At 38.8% G+C, this 22,755-nt stretch overlaps 2 protein-coding genes across 3 annotated transcripts; one reads left to right on the top strand and one right to left on the bottom strand.

Moving 5' to 3' along the window:
• Positions 1–260: 260 nt before the first annotated feature.
• Positions 261–4,647, bottom strand: si:ch73-361p23.3 (tumor necrosis factor receptor superfamily member 4). Its single transcript, XM_057847083.1, has 7 exons — positions 4,492–4,647; positions 4,271–4,387; positions 4,035–4,169; positions 1,963–2,029; positions 1,654–1,895; positions 1,470–1,574; positions 261–456 (listed from the first exon to the last, which is right to left on the bottom strand). Exons 1-7 carry the CDS (start codon positions 4,571–4,573, stop codon positions 380–382), a joined length of 825 nt encoding a protein of 274 aa, XP_057703066.1. The 5' UTR covers positions 4,574–4,647; the 3' UTR covers positions 261–379.
• Positions 4,648–5,643: 996 nt separating this feature from the next.
• Positions 5,644–17,343, top strand: ddi2 (DNA-damage inducible protein 2). 2 transcript variants are annotated; one of them, XM_057847179.1, is made up of 11 exons: positions 5,644–5,773; positions 5,933–6,106; positions 9,475–9,604; positions 9,805–10,119; positions 10,648–10,774; positions 10,872–10,999; positions 14,729–14,857; positions 14,944–15,047; positions 15,131–15,323; positions 15,993–16,041; positions 17,245–17,343. In XM_057847179.1, exons 2-10 carry the CDS (start codon positions 5,969–5,971, stop codon positions 16,001–16,003), a joined length of 1,275 nt encoding a protein of 424 aa, XP_057703162.1. In that variant the 5' UTR covers positions 5,644–5,773; positions 5,933–5,968; the 3' UTR covers positions 16,004–16,041; positions 17,245–17,343. The 2 variants fall into 2 exon arrangements, with proteins under 2 accessions (XP_057703162.1, XP_057703163.1); XM_057847180.1 differs by having other exon boundaries at positions 5,703–6,106.
• The last annotated feature ends 5,412 nt before the right edge of the window (positions 17,344–22,755 follow it).

The following is a 22,755-nucleotide window of genomic DNA, read 5'->3' as shown; positions in this document are numbered from 1 at the left end:
CACTTTGAGTACACTAACATTTTGTGACTACATTTACAGTATAGTCGTTTACATGTATATCAATGTAAGTTTTCTATTTACATATGCTTGACATTAATATTTTGCTATGGGGGAAAAACACATTAAGGTATCCTTCAGGGGGGAAAAAAATCCCAAGTCCCACATGTAATGCTTGTGACTACAAAAAAAAAAAAACACTCGACAAACTGTTTGAGAATAGCAGAAGAAACTGCAGCAAGTTTAATATGCATCCAGTAAGGGTAGGTGAGGTAGGACACAACATGCAAATGTCTCAGGTCATTATTACAGTAATGTCCTGGAAGAATGTAATATGAACATACATTCATGATACTATAGTGATTCTATAGTTTAGTCAAGTTTAAGGCGCCTTTGGATTCTGGTTGGAACACTTGCCATCGCCACATTCTTCAACAGGCCGGCGGTACTGCGAGTCTCCTGATAGAAACAAACAAAATAACCACAACACAAAGCTTATTCATTAGTACATTGTGTACAGTATATTAACTATGAAACAGACATTAATAAAAAAAATATAGTTAAATGTGAAACAGTTTGTGCTAATCTCTGCTGACTGGCGAAAGAATTTAGGATGCACCCTTGGCTGGTGATCACCAATCAATCCCAGTGAAAAAATATGTATAAAATAGGCCCAAGTGTGATGGAAACTTTTTTTGCAAACTTTTTTTCTTTTCTGTGTGTTTAAATGTCTCTTGGCCTTAGTTTTTAGGTGACTTTAGAAGAGCAGACATCTTTTTAATTTGTATCCCAACAGAGATTATTTTAAATATATTGTTTAATACTGTCCATTGAAAAACACAGAATTTCATTTTTCACTCTCATGTGATAGTGTAGAAAAGGCCAGTATTTTCAGAAAGTGGCCATCCGACAAGGAGACAGGCATTTAATCAATGAGTGTACCATTTTGAAAATCAGTTGTCCCAAAAGCCTACGGTCAAGTCTATCAGTGTTTATGTTAATGTCTAAAACTGATATCACAAAATGGCTGCGCTCGTAAGCAATGTCATTTTTTTGTGTTTAAACATTATTTTCTCCATTATTTCAGGTATAAGAAATTCATGATTTACATATTTAAAAACTTTGAACAACCGTCTTTCACGTGAACACAATTATACTAGTTGAATGTTATACTTTATATCATGTAAGCACATTAAGAATCCTTGTGTATGAAATGCGCTTTAGGAATAAAGCTGTAAGATGTGTTCTTTCTGACTCTCCCATCCTTTCTCCGACTTGTGGGGCAGTGAATCATTCTATCCGAAGTTCTTCACAGAAATAAATGTATGAACTTTGGGGCACTAGTGATGAGGCTGCCTCACAATAAGTGGCATGACAACAAAAATAACACAAAAGGGCAGACAGTAATTTGTTTGAAAATGGACCTGTCAGACATAAAGCTGATTGCATTTCACAAGAAATGAGCAACATACTTTTCGCTGCTGGTCTTCTCCTCACACACGTAATAAGGCGTACTTTACAGGCCAGAGCACTGACAACAAGCAGTGCAACAATTCCTAAGATGAGAAAGGCCATGCCTAAAGAAATGATGCACATACATGACATTATGTCATTACATCACTAACACTGTGTCGTAGTCATATAAAAGAAGCTTACCGATGTGGTAGCCAGTGGTTTTTGAAAGCGTGACAGGCTGCAATTTGTCACTATTGTTAGACAGCACGTCATACACTGCAGTGATGGTGGTCGCGGTGGTGGTATCAAGCTGAACGTCATGACTTTGGGCTGTTTCACGTGGAAGTGTGATCACAGAAACGGTGTGGTTTAAAGTGGGTGACTCGCCATTGCAGATAACGTCAGAGGTGCTGCTCCCGCTGACATACACGCCAGAATTACACCTGAGACAGAAAGGCAATATATTATAATACTGTTGGTTTTGTTTTGCAATAAAATATTGAGGTGTACTTTTTCCACTTAATACAAGCAGTGTTGGGACGTCGGTTGAAGGTGCCATCCTCGCATTTTGAACATTCTGAAACACAGTAGACCAGTGGTTATCCAACAATTGTGGTCCACAAAAACCCTTACTGGTACAGCAAATGTGAGTTTTAGGAATAAACTCTTATAACTATATTTACATAGGCGGTAAAACTGTGTTTAAGCTTGAAAACCTTGGTGAGAGAAGATAAATTAAGATGTTTATCCAGTTGTTGCAAATCATACAATGGGATAACTGCTTTTTGTTGAACTATGACTAGACAATTTTGATAATTATCATAGGACATATATAATTTGTGACATTTTTGATGGTGTACCATGACATTTTTTCCCAACTTAGCTATTACTGTACAAAAGGTACCGTATACAGGTTCTTCTAAAAAAATTAGCATATTGTGATAAAGTTCATTATTTTCTGTAATGTACTGATAAACATTAGACTTTCATATAATTTAGATTTATTACACACAACTGAAGTAGTTCGAGCCTTTAATTGTTTTAATATTAAAGATTTTGGCGAAAAAGTCAAGAAAAAACAAAATTCCCTATCTCAAAAAATTAGCAAATCATGAAAAGGTACTCTAAAGAAGCTACTAACCTAATCATCTGAATCAACGAATTAACTCAAAACCCCTGCGAACGATTCCTGAGGCTTTTAAAAACTCCCAGCCTGGTTCATTACTCAAAACCCCAATCATTGGCAAGACTGCTGACCTTACTGCTGTCCAGAAGGCCATCACTGACACCCTCAAGCAAAAGGCTAAGACACAGAAAGAAATTTCTGAGCGAATAGGCTGTTCCCAGAGTGCTGTACCTCAGTGGAAAGTCTGGGAAGGAAAAAGTGTGGCAGGAAACGCTGCACAACCAGGAGAGGTGACCGCACCCTGAGAAAGATTGTGGAGAAGGGCCCATTCCAGACCTTCGGGGACCTGCAGAAACAGTGGTCTGACTCTGGAGTAGAAACATACAGAGCCACCGTGCACAGGCGTGTGCTGAAAATGGGCTACAGGTGCCGCATTCCCCAGGTCAAGCCACTTTTGAACCTGAAACAGCGGCAGAAGCGCCTGACCTGGGCTACAGAGAAGCAGCACTGGACTGTTGCTCAGTGGTCCAAAGTACTTTTTTCAGATGAAAGCAAATTTTGCATGTCATTCTGAAATCAAGGTGCCAGAGTTTGGAGGAAGACTGGAGAGAAAGAAATGCCAAAATGCCTTAAGTCCAGTGTTAAGTACCCAACGTCAGTGATGGTCTGGGGTGCCATGTCAGCTGCTGGTGTTGGTCTACTGTGTTTTATCAAGGGTGGGGTCAATGCAGCTAGCTATCAGGAGATTTTGGAGCACTTCATGCTTCCATCTGCTGAAAAAGTTTTATAGAGAAGAAGATTTCATTTTTCAGCACGACCTGGCACCTGCTCACAGTGCCAAAACCACTGGTAAATGGTTTACTGACTATGGCATTACTGTGTTCATTTGGCCTGCCAACTCTCCTGACCTGAACCCCATAGAGAATCTGTGGGATATTGTGAAGAGGAAGTTGAGAGACACCAGACCCAACACTGTGGATGAGCTTAAGGCCGCTATCGAACCATCCTGGGCCTCCATAACACCTCAGCAGTGCCACAGGCTGATTGCCTCCATGCCACGCCACATTGAAGCAGTCATTTCTGCAAAAGGATTCTCGACCAAGTATTGAGTGCATAGCTGATATATTTAATTGAAGGTTGACTTTTTTTGTATTAAAAACACTTTTTTGTATTGGTCGGATGAAATATGCAAATTTTTTGAGATAGGGAATTTTTTTTCTTGACTTTTTGCTAAAATCATCAATGTTAAAAGTATAAAAGGCTTCAACTACTTAAGTTGTGTGTAATGAATCTAAAATATATGAAAGTCTAATGTTTATCAGTACATCACAGAAAATAATTAACTTTATCACAAGATGCTAATTTTTTTAGAAGGCGCTGTATGTGCCTTGTCTCAATAAAATTTGTGAAACACTTCTCTAGGCTGCATTTGGTTGTGCTTTGCTTCCATCTTTACCTCCATGGCGTAGCCCAAATCCAACGGGGCATTCACAAGTAGCAAAATCCGGTTCGACGGGAACAAATCCTTCTCGGCACTGACACTTTGTGTCTCTCTCCCTTGTGCATTTCTCTGTCATCTCACTTCCCGACCCTGAGAAAAAAACATGTTGCTGAAGTTCGGGTTGATATTTAGAAACCACATTCTTTACTTCAGTGGGACTCCATGCCAAGAACACGCTTAGCGTGGCATACCTTTGTCGCACTTTGTACACGGTTTGCACTGTTTGGAGCGATTCTCAACGGGCTGGTGGTATTCCTTCGGACAAGTCTCACAGTGTTGACTTGTCCCTTGTGTTTTAATCATCTTACCTTCATTTTGATGAGAGGAAAAAGACAATGTGATCACGTTGAGTAAACAGTATTCTCCTATGAAAAGTAGCATTACAAAGCTTAAACAAATATCAGAAATTTACCTTTCGGACAAGTGATAACATCCAAATCAGCAATGAATTCGTCGAAAATCAGACTTAGAAAGAGCAATTTGAGAAGAACCATTTTTTGTATTAGGATGGTATAACGATAAGAAACAGAAGAAGAGGGAATCACCACTCATACAAAATTCTCATGTAAGCCACGTCGTTCTCTCCATATACAGTATATCATTTCCTGTATGACACTGACACACTTTTTTTTTCTGCGTTAGGAGTGACACACAAATAGTTAAAATTGAGCAATAAATATAAAAATCAATATTACTATAATATTTACAGTACAGTATTTCTTCCTCCTGTGTGATTTGTTGCAAAACACACAGGCAAACAGACTACCAATACATTGGAAAATACAATATGTGTATTTTTTAGATCATTATATAATTTAATATTATTAATCAGTTATTGTTTATTATATTTAAATATTTGTAAACTAGTCCAAATAACTCTAAATAAAGCAACAATATTTAATAATAGTACTGTAATTAACTGTTAACTAGTTAATTATTAATACAAAACAGGGACTATTTCTGTAGTTCAAATCTAAGGTGCCAACCCAGACAGAAAATACAAAATTTAAGCAATTTAATCATGTTTTTAACTTTCGGTTGTTTTTCACCTTCATCTATCTGTGGTTAAAGAATGGGTATTGACCCATCTTTTCTGCCAGTTTAAATAAAATAAAAAAAATAATAAAAAAAGACATGGGCCATAGAAACGAAAACAGGCCTATGAAAACGACCACGCATTCTTGCTTAATTTTAGCAAGCCTGCAACCACAACTGTGCTTAAAGCTCCATCTGAGAACACTTTTACAAGAAATATGAAAACTTGAATTAAGTGGTGCTGTCCATAGTTGGTTTATGATTATAAACAGGTTACATTAATTTAAATAAGTGGTGCTGTCCATAGTTGGTTTATGATTATAAACAGATTACATTAATTTAAAAAATGTATATACATATAAATAACCAGTGGAGAGAATAGAGGGATTTTTATTAATTATTCACAAAGGATGAATTTCACAACAAGAACTATACATGCTACATGGTGTTTAAAGACATTTTTATTTGACTTTCAACTCATCATTACATAAAAACAGTAGAAAGTAGGAAATAAGATTTCTGTGTTTCACGACGCCAAGCTCCATTATACTTCATGTCGTAAAACAACCGGTCGAGGTACGGCGTTGCTGGGCGAATACGAGCGAAATTTTGGATGTTGGAGTTTTTGAATGATTTACTGTCACGTCATACGCTTACTAGTAAGTCTAAAACACTTAACATCGTCGATTACGTTCACGCTTTCCCCTGGACTGCTTAGTAGCGTGAAGCATGACTAAATTGTCGCTCATATCCAACATGAGCATGCGGCGTTCTGGTGTGTGAATAAAGGAAATACAGTAAGTGCCTTTATGTTGCAGCGGTTTGCCAACCGATTCTGCTTCCAAAATTAAGCGATGCTGGTCACCGTTTTCTGCGCGCCGAGGGATCGCCCAGAAACCACATTCGCCCTCGATGTATCCCCAGAGCTGGAACTCAGAGACTTTGTGGCACTTTGCGAACTCGAATCGGGAATCCCGGCGGGGGAAATTCAGGTAAGGACAGCCAGGAGAGCTAACCTAGCTTGTGGCTAATTAGCCTGGTTTTGCTAGCATGAATCATAGTTTTGCTTGCGTTTTTGACCCAAGCGGTGAGGGAAATACGCCAACCACACACTGCATATTCGTAGGTGTAATTAGCAGAATGTATACTGTTGTTGTCATTCGCTGGCGTGGAAAAATTCACGTTGTTTCAAAGAATGTAATAGGATTCTCGTGAGACAAGCGTAGGTTTGCTAAAGGCTGAACAGCCAACACAATCACGGTACAGCTTGACTTGGAAGCTGCTTGTGGAACAGCTGTTCCAATTTGCGCAAAACCTTGCTCGAGTTACTCGAGAATTCTGTCAACAATATAATCATAGATAAGAAGTGAATTTACTTTTTCAGTGTGTTAACTACATCAGTAAAAGCGTCCAAATACAGTGATCCCTTGCTACTTCTTGCTTCAAACTTCGTGCCCTCAATCCATAGCGTTTTTAAAAAAATAGATTTTTAAAAAATACAAATGAGCTGTCCCAAGCCGATCGCTTAGTCTCACGCTCGCTCGCTCCCTCCCTCTCCCTGCTCTTTGTTCCCCAGACAGGCAGTGCATGTGCACTGGTGTTGCTTATTAAAGTTGACGATGTTGACAGATGTTTGTGTTTGATCTTGTCAGAATCACGGGTTTCAAAAGCGCCGCATGCGTCAATTATCGTTCAACTTGGTAAACCGTTGCTGTGGCAACTTATTGTGTGTAAGTGAGAGGATTTGAGTAGACTCAGTCAATGAAGTACTGCCTTAGAACAGACAGGCTCTGTGCGCATTGCGCGGGCGGGGGATAAAGAAGGGTGCTGGAATGAACTTGTGTGTGTGTGGCGATGTTCGAGGCAGCCGGACATGTTGAGTTCGCAGCAATAAACGCCACATGTTAAAAGTGATCCTGAGCAGATTGTAATTTCCACATGTCACTCCAGGAGTCACAGCCAAGGGATGTAACAGAAACATTTAATAAAGCCAAGCATTTTTCTACAACAGTACAGTACTTTATTCTTGTTTGAAACTAATTCGGTGGGACAGTAATATGTTTAAAACTCATCATAATTATTACATTTGAAGTGCATAAAAAACAGTTATTAAAAAATATATATATTTCTTTTAATTATACTTTGGGGAAAAAAAGTGAAAAAACATGTCTTATATGTATCTCTTTTCAATGCTAAATCTGAAAATATACATTGAACACACACACACACACACACAAAATTGGGGGGGGGGGGGCGCTACTTTGCGGTTTTTCACTTATCGCGGCGGGTTCTGGTCCCCATTAACCGCAAAAAACGAGGGGTCACTGTATGTACTTTTTCTGTCACAGCAATTACTTTAAAATAATATCATTGTAGGTCTCAATAAAACAAATGTACAGAGTTCTAGTAGCCAGAGAAAACTAAAAAGAATTGGATCACTGTTGATTAACTTCCGATTTATTATATTTAAATCAGGGTACTGTACCTTTGTCAAATACGCAAAAGTATATGAACATTGTAATTTTACTAATTTATACGCTTAATATCTGTGGGTAACACTTATCGTTCAATAGATGCATTGTAATACTTCAGAAAATTCTGAATTGGTTCAAATCAGTGGAACATCAACTTTTGAATCTAATATTTTGTGTAAATTTGGATACCTGTAAGGGTGAGAACCTACGGGTAACTCACGATCCGATGTGCGATGCAACCCTCACAATAAGGATTATCTCACAATGTAGTGAAATAACAGTTATCGATACATGGTTCAGAAAATCAATCTGATAATCTACGATACAACTATCGAAGAGAAAAACTAATTATTTCTAAGTGGTAAAATAAACTAGTTTTGTATTTTAGTACCATCACGGACAATCTGTCTAAAACTTGACTTCCTCATGGAGTAGGGATGTCCCGATCGCATGTTTTTGCATTCTAGTCCAAGTCCCCTTATTTTGAGAATCTGTTGATACGGTCACGATCGCATACCAGGAAAAAAAAGGTCTTTGTTCCAAAAAGAAAAAAAAATGTCCCAAACATGATACAGTACTGTACTGTTTACAGTACTGTAACAGCACTGTGCCGTTTACAATACTTCCTCTTCCACTCTTTCTAGGAGTGTTGCGGAGTATAAAACGTATATATTTTTGTTTCTTTTGGCAATGCCATTGTATTTCTGGATTATTTAGTTACTTTTATGCCCTTAATTAAAAAAAAATAATTTTTTAAAAAAAATCAAAAACCTAATCCTTTTCACCCGTTTCCGATCCTTTGAAAAATGGCCCGATCGGATCGGGGACATCCCTATTATGGAGTTTGGGAATATTTCAGTGCAGTATTTCTGTGAATAAATAACGCAACATTATGTTATTGCAACATTATTCAAACAAATTAGTGCCTTTCTTTGCTCATTGCCTGCCTTTGAAAATGATAACCATCCAATTCACTTAATCTCTGAGGATTGTCAATGAATGCTCATGTATGAGTGCAATTAAAAGTATAACTATATATCACCATATATGAATTTTGTCTCATAATCTAAATTCCCATGTATTGATGGAAACACCATTTTAAAGAAAGGTTAAAAAATGTAAACTTTCAGATGTTTTTTAGCTAAAAAATTTGGCTTGATATACCAAATGTTAACGTGCGCATGCAAAACTTTAAAAACTATAAACAGCTTCCCTATATATTCATTTCTAATGCGACAAAAAAAACATTTCAGTCAATATTGAATCGAGTCACTATTAAAGAATCTTAATTAAACTGCATAACAGACAAAAACAAAAGGGTCTAAATTTAATCGTGATGTTAAACTATTTTAAATTAGTAGTTGATCAATGTGATTATTTAATCGTGTAGAAGACTAGAGCTATTGCATACTCAACTAAAATTTATGTAGTGCGCTCAAAACAACTGCAGCTGTACCAAAGGACTTTACAGTAACAGAACACATAACATTCCACGTTACAAAACCTAACCAAGCAAATGTAGGTCAGTTTAGATGTCATCTTAATACCAAAAGGTGTTATCCTGAAAAGTGGGACCAACATGTTGTCCTCCTAATTGAGAAGACCACCATCATGTTTAAAAAAAAATGTTGTTGTTGTTTGCAAAGATATATGACTAGATTGCATCATACCGCGATCTGGTTCTAATATTATGGTAGCCTGTTTTAGCGACAGCAGAGAGTAAACATGTTGCTGTCTGTGCGTGTTGCAATGCAGTTCCACACTGTGAGCCTCTGTGCAACCACAATCGCAAACATTTTCCGTAAAGCTTGTCAGATGTTACAGGTGGTTTTACTGTTGTGGTTGGTCATTATGTGTTCCAAACCTTTTTTGTCTTTTTCTTGAAGATCACCTATGTTGAGCAGCCCCTAAAAGACCCCACACGTGCCTTGGGAACATATGGCGTAAAGGATGGAGACGTGGTGGTCCTCAGGCAAGCCGACAGAAGGCCGCCACCCACTCAACAATCCTTCCCAGGTGAGAACTTTATATAATCCATGACACAAAATCATGGTCCCACAAAAAAAAAATAATAATACGGATAATGACTGTATGAGATAATTGATAGACTATGGCGCATTCCAACTTGTGTGGTGCGAATTTGGACAAAGTAATTCCTTAATCTTGTGATATTATCCAGCTAATTTTCCAACCTTTCCTCACTCTTCACTTGGAAGGTCTTCCCCGGATTGACTTTCGTTCCATCACAGTCCCTGGCACTTCAACTTCGACCGCTCCCCGTAGTACCATTAGGCCACCACAGCAACAGGCTACACCACCGCCGCCGCAGCAGCAGCCGCTACCACCTCAGCAGCAACAGCCACAGCGAAATGCGCAACCCTCCACACCACCAGCCTTTCGGAGCCCCTCTTCTCAGGGGCTTGATGACCCAGCCTTGCTCCAGCAGATGCTTCTGTCTAATCCACACGAGCTGTCCCTCCTGAAAGAGAGAAACCCACCCCTTGCCGAGGCCTTGCTAAGCGGAGATCTAGGTAGACAAAAGAGCTATGCTGAAATATTTAGCAGGGTTTTACAGTATAATTTCCAGCAGTATATAGTTTACCAGGGTTTCCCCAGAAAACTTGCAAAGCCAGATGTTAGGAAATCCCACTAGCGGCCCACTATGTTTTTGGGGAAAAAAAAAACAAAAAAACTTTAAATTGACAGGAATTTTAATATTCTAATTAGTATGTTTTGAAAAATTTATTAACAATACTTTATTATGGAGTCAGTTTTACAAATCTAAACAAGTAAAAATACAATACAATTGAGTGCAATGGCGGAGACCAGGGACATGTTTATCACATGATATCGACCATAAGATGTTGCCATTGCATTTTCAACCTTATTAAGGGCGGTTAAAATGTTTACTTTTTTTAGGGCTACTTTTTTTTGTAGCATTCTTTTAGCCTGGCAAGATAATAAGAGAGTCCAGGCCCGCCATGCTTAACAAGTAATTGAGACACACTGGCATACTATAAATCTTGTCTGCATATGTTGCACTTTTGTTCTATTTTCAGAGCGTTTCACCAAAGTGTTGCTGGAGCAACAGCAGGATCGAGCCAAAAGGGAGCAAGAGCGAATCCGACTGCTGACTGCAGATCCTTTTGATTTGGAAGCGCAGGCAAAAATTGAGGAAGATATCAGGTTGGCAAGATTTTTCCGAGTGTGACAAGTAAACAAAACGAACAGTTTGCTGGATGTTTTGCTTCTTGTTTAACGCTTGACCTTCCACACAATCAAGGCAGCACAACGTCGAAGAAAATATGACCATCGCAATGGAGGAGGCCCCAGAAAGCTTTGGGCAGGTGGTTATGCTCTACATTAACTGCAAAGTCAACGGGCACCCTGTAAAAGCTTTTGTCGACTCAGGTAATTGGTGTTGGATTGAAATATTAAAACATATATATTTTGTAAATGAAACACTTCCTAAGGTGTCTTTGTTAAAATATCCCTACGTGCAGTATCAGGAATTTTACTTACCTCGTCCACCACCCCCCTGCCCCCGATAGTCAAGCTTATTTACTTTAAAAAAAAAAAAATGTATATATATATATATATATATATATATATATATATATATATATATATATATATATATATATATATATATATATTAAGGGTGTAACGGTACATGTAATAATATTGAACCGTTTCGGTACGTGGTGGTCGGTTCGGAACGGACGCGTACCGAATGAGTTTCTGACGTAATATAGCCCTTACTTTTCGAGGTTGTGAGTCGATCGGGTTACAGTTTCTTTGTGTAGATTATATTTACTCTGTCTTCTCTACTATAATGAGGACCAACACGGTAGGACAGTACAACCCAGAAACGTCAACGGCGCAACAACGTGGCCGCCGCGAGACCACAGTGAAATGCGGGCGTTAAACTCAATCAGCCAATGCACACCAGTCGCAGTGCGGCCACGTGTTAGACTCGTCCCAGAAGTGGCTCAATGCGACGCACACGAAAAGAACGGCAGTTTATTATTTGACGCGAGACGCAGCCCTCCTGCGTCAGTACTACTATCTGTAGCTAGGATCGGGCCGGAAGTCACTCGTGTAAAAATACGGTGGATCTGGTCGATTTTCAAACTAATATGGAATCGTAACCACGCGTTACTGTAATCTGATTACTTTCTTCAGTTACGAGTAATCTCACGCGTTAATTTTTCCAAGCCAGTAATCCGATTAAAATTTGTTTCCCTAGTGCCTGTGCATTACTATTTTGTTTTTGTCCTCATAATGTATCTAGAATGAAGAATACAGTAGTCATGTACAAAGAGCATATCTCATCTTGGAAGAAAAAAAAAACGGGTCACGTGTTTTACGGTGCTGTTTGAGGCTGAGCGCTGTCTGCCACTTCGGCCAACAACATAGCATTTTGACGAGGCAGCGAGGCTAACAGTGAAAGGCAGGATATGTACCGCAAATAGATGCCTTTGCTCACTGGGAATACAGCCATTACTTCACATTTCTGTCCAGTAAAGATGACAAAAGTATCTCCGTTGGATGTCACGTTTTCTCATCGGGGGGGGACGGCTCACGTGTTTTACCATGCTATGAGCGCTTTTGGCGGCTAAAAAGCAACTGGCTACCTCTCAGGATGCTAACAGTGGAAGACGTAGGAGAAGAACCACAAACGGCTGCATTTTCTTATTGGACATAGAGCCATGACTTCACATTTCTCTCCAATAAAGATGACAAAAAATATCTCTGTGCGTCGCAAACTTTGCGCTGGCTCAAAAGGGCAGTCGACCGCTAATAACTCTACATCTAATTCAAGGAACCACTTGGAATTACAGCACAACGCGACAAAAAATCGAAACAAAGCCAACAGGTAACGAGACAGCCAGCACTTTTACAGTTTTTAACCAGCCTTTACGTACATTTTATAGTTATAGTTTGTAACCATAGGCGGAGTGTGACTGTGTGTGTGTGTGTGGGGGGGGGGGTGACAAAAGAGCGAGTCAAAAGTTTGGACACGCCTCATCATTTGTGCTTTTTATATATTTTCACTACTATTGTAAATTCTCAGTGAAAATATTAAAAGTATGAATGAACATGAGGAATTATGTTCTTGAAAACAGGTTTTATATTGTACATTCTTCAAAGTATCCACCCTTGAGGTGTCTCCAAACTTTTGGCCTATACTGAATGCATTATGGAATACTTTGTAGGATTCTTGTTCATTTCATTTGTTTTTGTTGTTTGTCTTATTGCTTTACAACTTTTATAGACAGCATTTTAACGGCTAGGTCTTTATTTTAAAGGGGGAGTTCAGAATTTTTGACGTTAGGCTTAATCTTCGAGTTAGTTGGGGTTTGATTAGTCGTTGGAGTTGTTTTGAACAAATTCTGTGCAGTTTGTCAGTTATTTGTTAGTTTCAGGGCTCCGGAGTGGCTGAGCTAGCGCAAGTCAGTGGTGGTTGAAATCAACTCCATTAAACCCCTGCTAACTCGAAGATAAAGCCTTATCTGAAAAATTCAATTACATGCGATGAAATTTTTCTGTTGAGGCAGCAAAGGGAGAAAAATTGGGAAAAGTAACTGACAAATTACTTTTAAAGTAACTTAGTTACTTTGATAAAGTAATCAGTAAAGTAACTAGATTACTTTTTTGAGGAGTAATCAGTAATTAAATTACTTTTTCAAGTAATCTGTGACATCACTGATCGTAACCTACTTTTTGAGTCCACCAGATCTCTTGAGTGGTAGATTGGGGCATAGTTGACTTGTCTTTGTTGATTTACTGCTGTCTTCTCGGTTATAATAATAACCAACACGGCCCCGTGTTCAATACAAAAACCCTCCTACCACAACAAAACAAGTAGGAACTAATATTCACATAGGAACTAAAGTTATACAACATAAGATATACAATATAAATGAATACTACATCACATTTGTAAAATATGAACACATAATAAAATAAATAATAGCCCATTTAAATAAAATAAATTGAAATGAGCTAAAACACCTGTAATTAAATAATAAGAATAATACACACATCCTGCTTACACAATTAAATTTATTAATTTCTGTGTGGTGCTTTAACTTGAGAAAATCCACCAATGAAGCTTTTGAAAACCGTTCATTTGAAAAAAAAATGTTTCATTGAGGCATTTCATTTGTAAAATACATGGTAAAATCTTTGTCATTGGGATTGCTTTTCTCTTTAGCACAGGACTTCTTTTTTCTTCTTTCTTTCAGAAAGAAAGCTGACCAATACGCGGGGTCTGAAAGGCAAATTGTTGTTGGATTATCTTTAAATACACGCTACTTTTTTTTTTTAGCAGAATTCTAGCTTTGTATAGGCTAATTTTCCTATTGTTGAAAGCACATAAGTGTAATAAACAAGTAGCACATTTATATTTTGCATTTTGTTTTCTTACTGTACCGAAAATGAACCGAACCATGACCTCAAAACCGAGGTACGTACCGAACCGAGATTTTTGTGTACCATTACATCTCTTATATATATACATATACTGTATATTTTATTGTGTGTGTGTGTGTTCAATATTTATTCAGATTTAGCATTGGAAAGCGAAATATAAGACATGTTTTTCCCTCCAAAAGTATAATTTAAAAGTTTTATATATATATATATATATATATATATATATATATATATAAATATATATTTCAATAGTTTTTAAGCACTTCAAATGTAAATATTATTTTAAGTTTTATACGTTACTGTCCCACCGAAATATTTTTAAACAAGAATAATGTAGAAAAATTCTTGTCTTAAATGCTTCATTGAGTGAGTTGATTCCAATCCGCTCATGCTGCTCACTTACACACACACAATGAACTGACATAGCACACTACCGCTAGTGTTATCTCCATGAAATACTGAATTTATTTTTTAATTGAAAAATAAAATCTGGGCACGAAGTTAGAAGCGCAAAGTAGCGAGGGATCTCTGGACACTTTTTTACACATCTGGATTTTGTTATCGTGATAACTGGGACCCTGTTTTTTGTGACGAGAACAGCTTCTAATTTAGTGTAGGAAAAAGCAAGCAGCCAATAAGGTCATATAATTAGTTGTATGTAGTTATATACTTTTAAGTGGTCTCTTCTTTTGTTCTCAGGTGCCCAAATGACCATTATGAGCCAAGCCTGTGCAGAGCGCTGCAACATCATGCGACTGGTAGATCGGCGCTGGGCAGGCATCGCCAAAGGAGTGGGCACACAAAAGATCATCGGCAGGGTTCATTTGGGTGGGTGTTTTTGCTTGAATCCCCCATGAGGATGACTACAGTATTGTGCTATGTGCTGATGTGATCTGTATTTTGTGTGTTTGCAGCTCAGGTCCAGATTGAAGGGGATTTTCTTCCCTGCTCCTTCTCCATTTTGGAGGACCAGCCGATGGACATGCTGCTCGGCTTGGACATGCTCAAGAGACACCAGGTTAGACCCACCTATCCTCACTGCTCTTAATCAAATGTAAAATCATAACCCAAAGCCTGATTGCTTGACGTTTTTGATTTTAGTGTTCGATTGACCTGAAGAAAAGCGTGCTTGTCATCGGCACGACGGGCACAGAGACTCGCTTCTTGTCTGAGGCTGAGCTGCCCGATTGTGCTCGGTTGGCGTACGGGCCAGAGGGGCGCGAGGAAAGCCGCCCGGAAGAGATAGCAGACAGGGAGCTCGCAGAGGCGCTTCAGCGGTCCGTACAAGAAAGCGGTATGTTAGGTCGCCGCCATAATCAGCTTGTATTTTTTTGAGTTTTTCTCTCACCCTCTTCATTAGAATGACAATTGCATGTGCCACATAAATTCCATTAATGCTGTCTCATAATCATTTTGCGCCTTCATCTTCGATACAGGGATCCGAAGTTTATAATGGAGTTCTGTTCCTAAACTGGCATAAACTGAAATTGTACTCATGCCGGAACCCTTGTAATTCATCGTGTGTTTTGTAATTCATCGTATATCTATTTTGATGGCAAAACTTAGGGTAAATGTGTACGAAATAGAATAAGACTACAAATGTAAACCAATCAAATGAAAATTGGTCATTAACTGAGCTTCCCTCTGGGTAAAAATATGGTGAAACCGTCGTACACAACTCTCACGACAAACCAAAATTTGAACATGCGTGTCAACTAATGATCAAAATGCCTGCAACGTCAACATCACTAAAACAAACCAGAAGTTTGTTTGTTCATTATTAACAACAAGGTTTTTTGGGGCTGTAGTTTAGTTCTGTTATGCAATAGCGGGGATAAGGCTAAAAATATGTGTTTAAAAAAAGAAAAAAAGTTATTTGGTTGCTGCATGTCCTGTGTGCCACTGCTAACTTTCTCCGTCCCTCTGCATGGCGTGTGTGGTGTGCGCCTTAACCACTGAGCAGGACAGCACTGATGCAAAAGGAGACAGATGGAAAGGGGCCAAACAATCAGGTACTGCAGAAAATACTGCCGGGCCTTAAGACCATTGCTTTTTTTGGTTTATTTTACCACCTTCTTCATGGTTTCATTGTTGCCACAGGATCTGGTACTGTTCTTTTTCAATTTATTTTTGCATGTAGCTTGTCTTTATAAATACGGATGAAGAGAAGCGAAGGACTTGACTAGCTTTAGTGAATGTGCAAACAAACAGTACAATCTCTGAGACTGAACCAAATTCAAATAAATGGTTTTGTAATTATGTTGGCAATAAATTAGAATCGAAAGTGGAAACTTGTGGCATACAAATGTTTCAATTTCCAAATGTTGAATTGGTGCCATCAATGAATTTGGTAAATGGCAAAATGTTTGAAATTGCTGTTGAAATAGAAGAATTGGGGGGTGTACGGTACTTGTAAATCAATAAATGTAATTTATTTATTTTGTCAACTGTGGGTCTGTGAAGCCAAGAAGCAACTAAAAGGTGATTTGCTTCAAACTGCCTTCATGATGGTTGAAGGTTTTGCCCTGAAATTTAAAAAAACAAGTATGAGAAGAAAAACACTGCACACTAGTGTGACATGAGGACATCACTTGAAACTTCCCTGAAGACATTTTTCGTTGAATTTCACAATCAGCTAGAGAGAGCTTTTCCATATTTTTAATAATTCCTTATTACAAAATTGACTTAATTTAGTTCTTGCACCCCCTTTCAATTATTTTTCAAGCTGTAAAGGGGTTTTGTCAGTTTTTTCATGTACTCTACGATATTAGATTTACATATATTGTAGTAAATGAGGTATTTGCAGCACTTGCCTTAACTTATGGGGAGTCAATTGTGTGTAGGTAGGGGGGTGGGATAAAAATTCAGGTAAAGATGAAAAAAAATGTGGATTGTTCAACACACAACAGCTCATAACAATGTGGGAGTTTATTTTTAATTTGTTAAAACAACAACAAAAAACAGGAAGTTACCTTGTAAAGGTACATTAGTATACACATAGTTATGTAAGACTTAAAATAATAAAATTTGTCTTATGTGTGTAGTAGTCTATTGAAGAAAATTGAAATGGGAAAAAAAATATCTGTAATCCATTTTAGAATAAGGCTGTCATTTAAAATGTGGGACAAAAAAGTTTTGTAAGTCCTTTGTAGCTCCCAGAAAGGTTCAGCCATCTCATACTGTTTGGTTGTGTCATCTGTTCTCTCTATCAAAAGACACTGCAGACGGACAGACTACCTCACCACAGCCGCCGCCATTGTCACTACCCACAGCCTCAGACCAAATGTCCTCTAGCGCCCATCCCTTGAACCCTGATTTGGTTTGCTCAGAGTCCACCCAGGTCCCAGCAGAGGTGGACCACATTGGCCTCCAGGAGCTTCCTTTGCCTACAGAGCAGGATCAGCTCCAGACTCCCTCTCTGGAAGATCATTCTATCGTTGTTGAAGAAGCCCCAGGGCCCAGTCAGTCTTCTGAAGTCCTTCAATGTCCAGAGGGTGGTGAGGAGGAGACAACGGAACCATCCAAGGTAGAAAAAAGATCTGCCATCCCAACTACAGAACTAGCAAATGGTCAGCCCATGGAACAAGAGGTGACTGCATCTGAAACGACTGATCCCGGCCCGTTGGACTTTGTTGAAATGGACTCCTCGAGCAAGGAAAAGTCAGAGGGCTCCGATAGCATCCCTTCCCTGGCCGCCGCTCTATTGGAGCTTCACGAACTGCTGCTCTCCAACAACTGCAGCGCCGCCCGACCACTGACCCCAGTCGGAGCAGAAACAAGCGATGCCAAAGCCAAACCAAACGCTGCTTGCGACAGACCCTCGGGGAGAAAAGCAGCAGACTCTTTGACAGGGCCAGCAAAAGCCGAAGACCCCAGCATTTATCATCCCGAGTTAGTGACTCATTTAGAGCCTCCCTATGAAGCCAGAGAGCCTAGCATTTATAATCCGGAGTCGGCAATACCTCCCGATCCTGCCGGGGACTTCAGGGAACCCCCTGAGGGGCAGCAGGGAACCGGGGGTGTGCACGGACAAAACCCAGACGCCGACACCCCGGGCAGTCTCGTCTCCGGCACCTCCGCCGACAACCTACTTCCGGTCCCCTTTACAGACCAGTTTCCAGCCGAACACATCCAGAGAATCCAGGCTGCAGGTTTTTCTGCCCGCGATGCTGCAGAGGCTCTTGAGCAGGCGCATGGGGTCGTGGAGTTGGCTCTGCTGTCACTCCTGGCCCGCAGCATCACCGTGCCCACCTAAGACTCTGAGCCTGCCCCCACCAACGTCTCATCTCCTATTATGGTTTTTGTTTCGATCCAGATGTCTCGTGGCCCTCCTTGCAGGGAGCGTGTCTTAAACATATACAGTATGCTGTCACACAGTACTGATAATCCTTTCTCTTGACATTAGCAGATACAGTATGTGCGGTGTGCATTTGCATGCCGATGTCTCGAACGAGCATCCATCTTAATGGTTTTAGGTGTTTTTCTACGATACATTGATTAATTGATGGAAATTTTTGATCATCTAACACATCATTCATTGTTGAACCGCTGAATATCATTTGCCCTTTGTTATCCTTGAGCAGGAGAAACAGATTTTAACTCATAGCATATTTTCCCAAAGTTCAGATAAACCACGACGAGATATGTAAAACCACCTGTTGGCTCCAGTAAAGGGGTGCACCATATCCATTTTTTGAAACTGATATCGATAACTTCCTGCTCCTTAAGGCCGATACGATAACCGATAATATATATATATATAATTTTTCAATGTATATTCACCTGAGTTTTTGAACAACTGTAGGTCAAAAATACTAGTGGTGGATTCAGCATAGATTTGCCTTTAACCTAACCAGAATTTTCATGATGACATGGACATTATTATAATAAACAAAACAAAGACAAGAACAGTTTTGACTTAAAGTGCCCATATTAGTTTTTTCAAATAAATATAATTTGAGTCAATCACAATCAATCAGTCAATATCATTGACAATGTGTTTTCCTGAACAATAAGCACAGAACTAAAACAAACCCAACAGGTATTGTGCTTTGTCAGCAGATAAAACATTTGGTGTAACAGGAGAGGAGAATTTGTTGGTCTTGGTCCATGAAACAACTTTCTTAACCTGGCAATTATGGGACAGCAAGCCTATCAATAACCAAAAGGCCTCTCAATAACTTGTAAACATAAAACTGTAAAATGCAAACATTTGCTGATTGTCATAGTAAGGTTCATCACTCAGTGATGGAAAAATAAGCCCTCTAGAACAGTAACAAAACTTTGCATACCGGCAAAACAGGAGTGGAAACACGCACACATCCCAATCCACCGACAACATGCCAAAATTAATAGGCCCAATGATATATAATGTTATTGGATTTATTGGGATGACGTCATAATTCCTATTATTGGACCGATAATTATCGTGCACCTCTATTCCAGTACAAAAAAAAAAAAAACATACCTAGGAGAGGCAGTACGGTAATAATAAGGCTGACAAAAGGGCATTACTTTGATGTTTTAAAAAGATTAAATTTGGCCTGATTTTCAGTAAATTATATCTTTTTCTACAACTGTCAACCCTGACTGTTTTCAAAGAGACAAATTGGAACAATCACTTTTAACATAAACTACATAATCTGTCAGAGACCATTAGCAATCTGATTTTGATTGGAAAAATGATACAATTTGGCAAGAATATAGGTGTGTTTACCCTGATTATATGATAGATGGTTTTTTTCGTTCACGCGCGGCCAGCTGTACTGTCATTGTTCAATCATGAAATGTATAACTTGCCCATTGTTTTTCTTAAATGTATGTTTCGCAAAAGTTACCATTAAAGGAGTATCAGAAAATTTTCTCCAAAAGTTGCCACAATTCAGCAAATTTACAAGTTTACAAATATGTACCAAAAAATGAGCGAGAAAACATTGGACAAGAACATCTTAAGGTGTTTTGTTTTTTTTGTTTTTTTTTTGGGGGGGGGGGGTTGTTTGTATATTTGCCATTTATTTTGTATGTCAAACAAAGACTGGTGTATCCCCCCCCCCTTTTTTTTTTTCATTTTGTCTGTGAAAATGGCTTAAAAATTATGTTATCTTGTATCACATGACTATCATGGTCATTTGGCAGATATTGATTTTAAATGATTTATTTACTGCTATCTTTTATGAATTTTAAATGGAAAATAAAATGGGATTAGTATTTGCACTGTGAGTGTGATCCTGATTACAAAAGATTTTTTTTTTTTTTTTTAATTTTGACATTAAGGTATGAAAGGGGGTTGAACCCTTTTCATTGTTTTTTTTAAGTCTGGTTTAACCCTTTAACGGACACTCATTTACTCATTGGTTGTCATTGACGGCACTAGACGTCCTATCCAGGGCCATGTAAAGAAGATTACAACACTCTTTGTTGTCGCCGCGGGTGGTCACGTGGTTTATGTAGGGCGTGAGTAGGTTCAAGCACAAGCAGCGCTGTAGTGGTTTTAAGTGTGACATTTATGGAAAAAATGATAAAATCACGTATCTAAGTACTTGTTTGATTATGGAATTGCATTATGACATATGTAAATGCTAGTTTTACATTTGGAGGGGTAAGGCGACAACTGAAAACTATGTAAACTTACGCAGAAGGGAACTTTCCCATGTTGAGGAGTGAAAGCATCATGCTTGTGTTAGGATTAGCACGGGAAATTGACTTTTACGTTGAAATGCAAGATGATTTAGGTTTTTCTTTTTTTTTTTCACAAGAATACTGTTTTTCCAGAGAATGTCTAGATTTCCTTGATTCACCGACCTCTGGTAATATATTAACATGTATAACATTTTGTTTTCAAGTTATAAGTGGTAGTTCCTAATTTGTTTTTGTTTTTTTTTTTTGTTTTTTTTTGTCGCATTGACATATAAAAACACTTTTGTGTCCCAAAAGGTTTGGGTTTGTGGTCACGACTTTTAAATTCTATTTTCCACTTTTCTTTACTGTTGCACTTTCTAATACTTGTATTTTATATATATATATATATATATATATATACTGGACTTCCAGATCCAGACACACAAACTGGTCTGGTGATGGCCAACCAGCCTAACATCGTGGTGGTGGATAAACATCAGAAGACAGCAGTAGCGATAGATGTAGCAATCCCAAGCGATAGCAACATCAGGAAAAAAGAACATGAAAAGCTGGAGAAATATCAAGGGTTGAAGGAAGAGTTGGAGAAAATGTGGGGAGTGAAGGCAAGAGTGGTGCCAGTAGTGATCGGGACACTAGGGGCAGTAACCCCCAAGCTGGGTGCAGGGCTCCAACAGCTACCAGGAACAACGTCCGACGTCTCCATTCAGAAGAGTGCAATCCTAGGGAAAGCTAAAATCCTGCGCAGGACCCTCAAGCTCCCAGGCCACTGGTAGAGGACCCGAGCTTGAAAGGAGAGACCATACCGCCCGGGTAAGCCAGATGAAGATTTTATATATATATATATATATATATATATATATATATATACACATACACAGTGGGGAGACCAAGTATTTGATATACTCACAATGGGAAAACCCATTGGCAGTGTATCAAATACTTGTTCTCCCCACTGTATATATGTGTGTGTGTGTGTACATTTTCCTTTCTATTTTATAGACTTAGTTTGACCTGAAACACAAAGAAATGACATTTAACAAATATTTCCTGCATAACTTAAATTTTGAATATAGCGTCCAATCTTAGCAAAACCAAACCTGTACCTATTTAGAAGCATTTTTCATTTTGGACACAAGCAACACAATATAATTACAAGACAGGAACATAACTTTATTATTTTCCTCAACATTGTGTAATGTACGCTACCGTTGAAAAGTTTGGGGTCGCTTAGAAATTTCCTTATTTTTAAAGGAAAAGCACTTTTTTCCCCAATGATGATAACATTAAATTAATCAGAAATACACCCCCATACATTGTTAATGTGGTAAATGACTAATTGAAACTCGACAGTCTAGTCTTGTTGTAAGAAATGAAGGCAATTCCATGCGAGAAATTGCCAAGAAACTGAAGATCTCCTACAACGGTGTGTACTACTCCCTTCAGAGAACAACACAAACAGGCTCTAACCAGAGTAGAAAGAGAAGTGGGAGGCCCCGCTGCACAACCAAGCAAGAGAACAAGTACATTAGAGTCTTTCGTTTGAGAAATAGACACCATGCAAGTCCTCAACTAGCAGCTTGGTTAAATAGTACCCGCAAAACACCAGTGTCAACATCTATAGTGAAGAGGCGACTCTGAGATGCTGGCCTTCAAGGCAGAGTGGCAAAGAAAAAGCCATATCTCTGGGCCTTTTCTTTGCCACTCTGCCTTGAAGGCTAGCATCTCGGAGTCTTCTTTTCACTGTAGATGTTAACACTGGTGTTTTGCAGGTAGGCCTACTATTTAACGAAGCTGCTAGTTGAAGACCTGGACGGCGTCTATTTGTCAAACTAGAGACTCGAAGCAATGTTTGGAACTACCCAGGGTTCCACTACTCAGAAAACCCGGAAGATCGCTCCCTTCCCAATCAAAATGGACCGGACATCTAGTGCTGTCAATGGCAGGCATTGAGTCAAATACACGTAGCCTACTATGAAATAATATTAATTATAATTTAAAAAAACTGATGAGTCCATTATTTTAAATGACCAAAAATAGATAATACTGAAGTTACTTGCCTTGTAATGGGCTAAGAAAAGGAGTGGCGC

Source organism: Corythoichthys intestinalis, chromosome 9 (assembly GCF_030265065.1).
Source record: "Corythoichthys intestinalis isolate RoL2023-P3 chromosome 9, ASM3026506v1, whole genome shotgun sequence".
Lineage (NCBI taxonomy): Eukaryota > Metazoa > Chordata > Actinopteri > Syngnathiformes > Syngnathidae > Corythoichthys > Corythoichthys intestinalis.
Note: the sequence above shows the minus strand (reverse complement) of the source record. Positions and strands in the feature narration are given on the sequence as shown.

What these genes read in the sequence shown, in the direction of transcription:
- si:ch73-361p23.3 (XM_057847083.1), bottom strand. Translation starts at nt 4,573, where the DNA reads ATGGTTCTTCTCAAATTGCTCTTTCTAAGTCTGATTTTCGACGAATTC. An exon ending in GTGTACAAAGTGCGACAAAG is followed by an intron (nt 4,170 to 4,270) that starts GTATGCCACGCT and finishes TTTTTTTCTCAG; the next exon opens with GGTCGGGAAGTGAGATGACA. An exon ending in GAGAAGACCAGCAGCGAAAA is followed by an intron (nt 457 to 1,469) that starts GTATGTTGCTCA and finishes TGTTTCTATCAG; the next exon opens with GAGACTCGCAGTACCGCCGG.
- ddi2 (XM_057847179.1), top strand. Translation starts at nt 5,969, where the DNA reads ATGCTGGTCACCGTTTTCTGCGCGCCGAGGGATCGCCCAGAAACCACA. An exon ending in AAAATTGAGGAAGATATCAG is followed by an intron (nt 10,775 to 10,871) that starts GTTGGCAAGATT and finishes CACACAATCAAG; the next exon opens with GCAGCACAACGTCGAAGAAA. An exon ending in ACATGCTCAAGAGACACCAG is followed by an intron (nt 15,048 to 15,130) that starts GTTAGACCCACC and finishes TTTTGATTTTAG; the next exon opens with TGTTCGATTGACCTGAAGAA.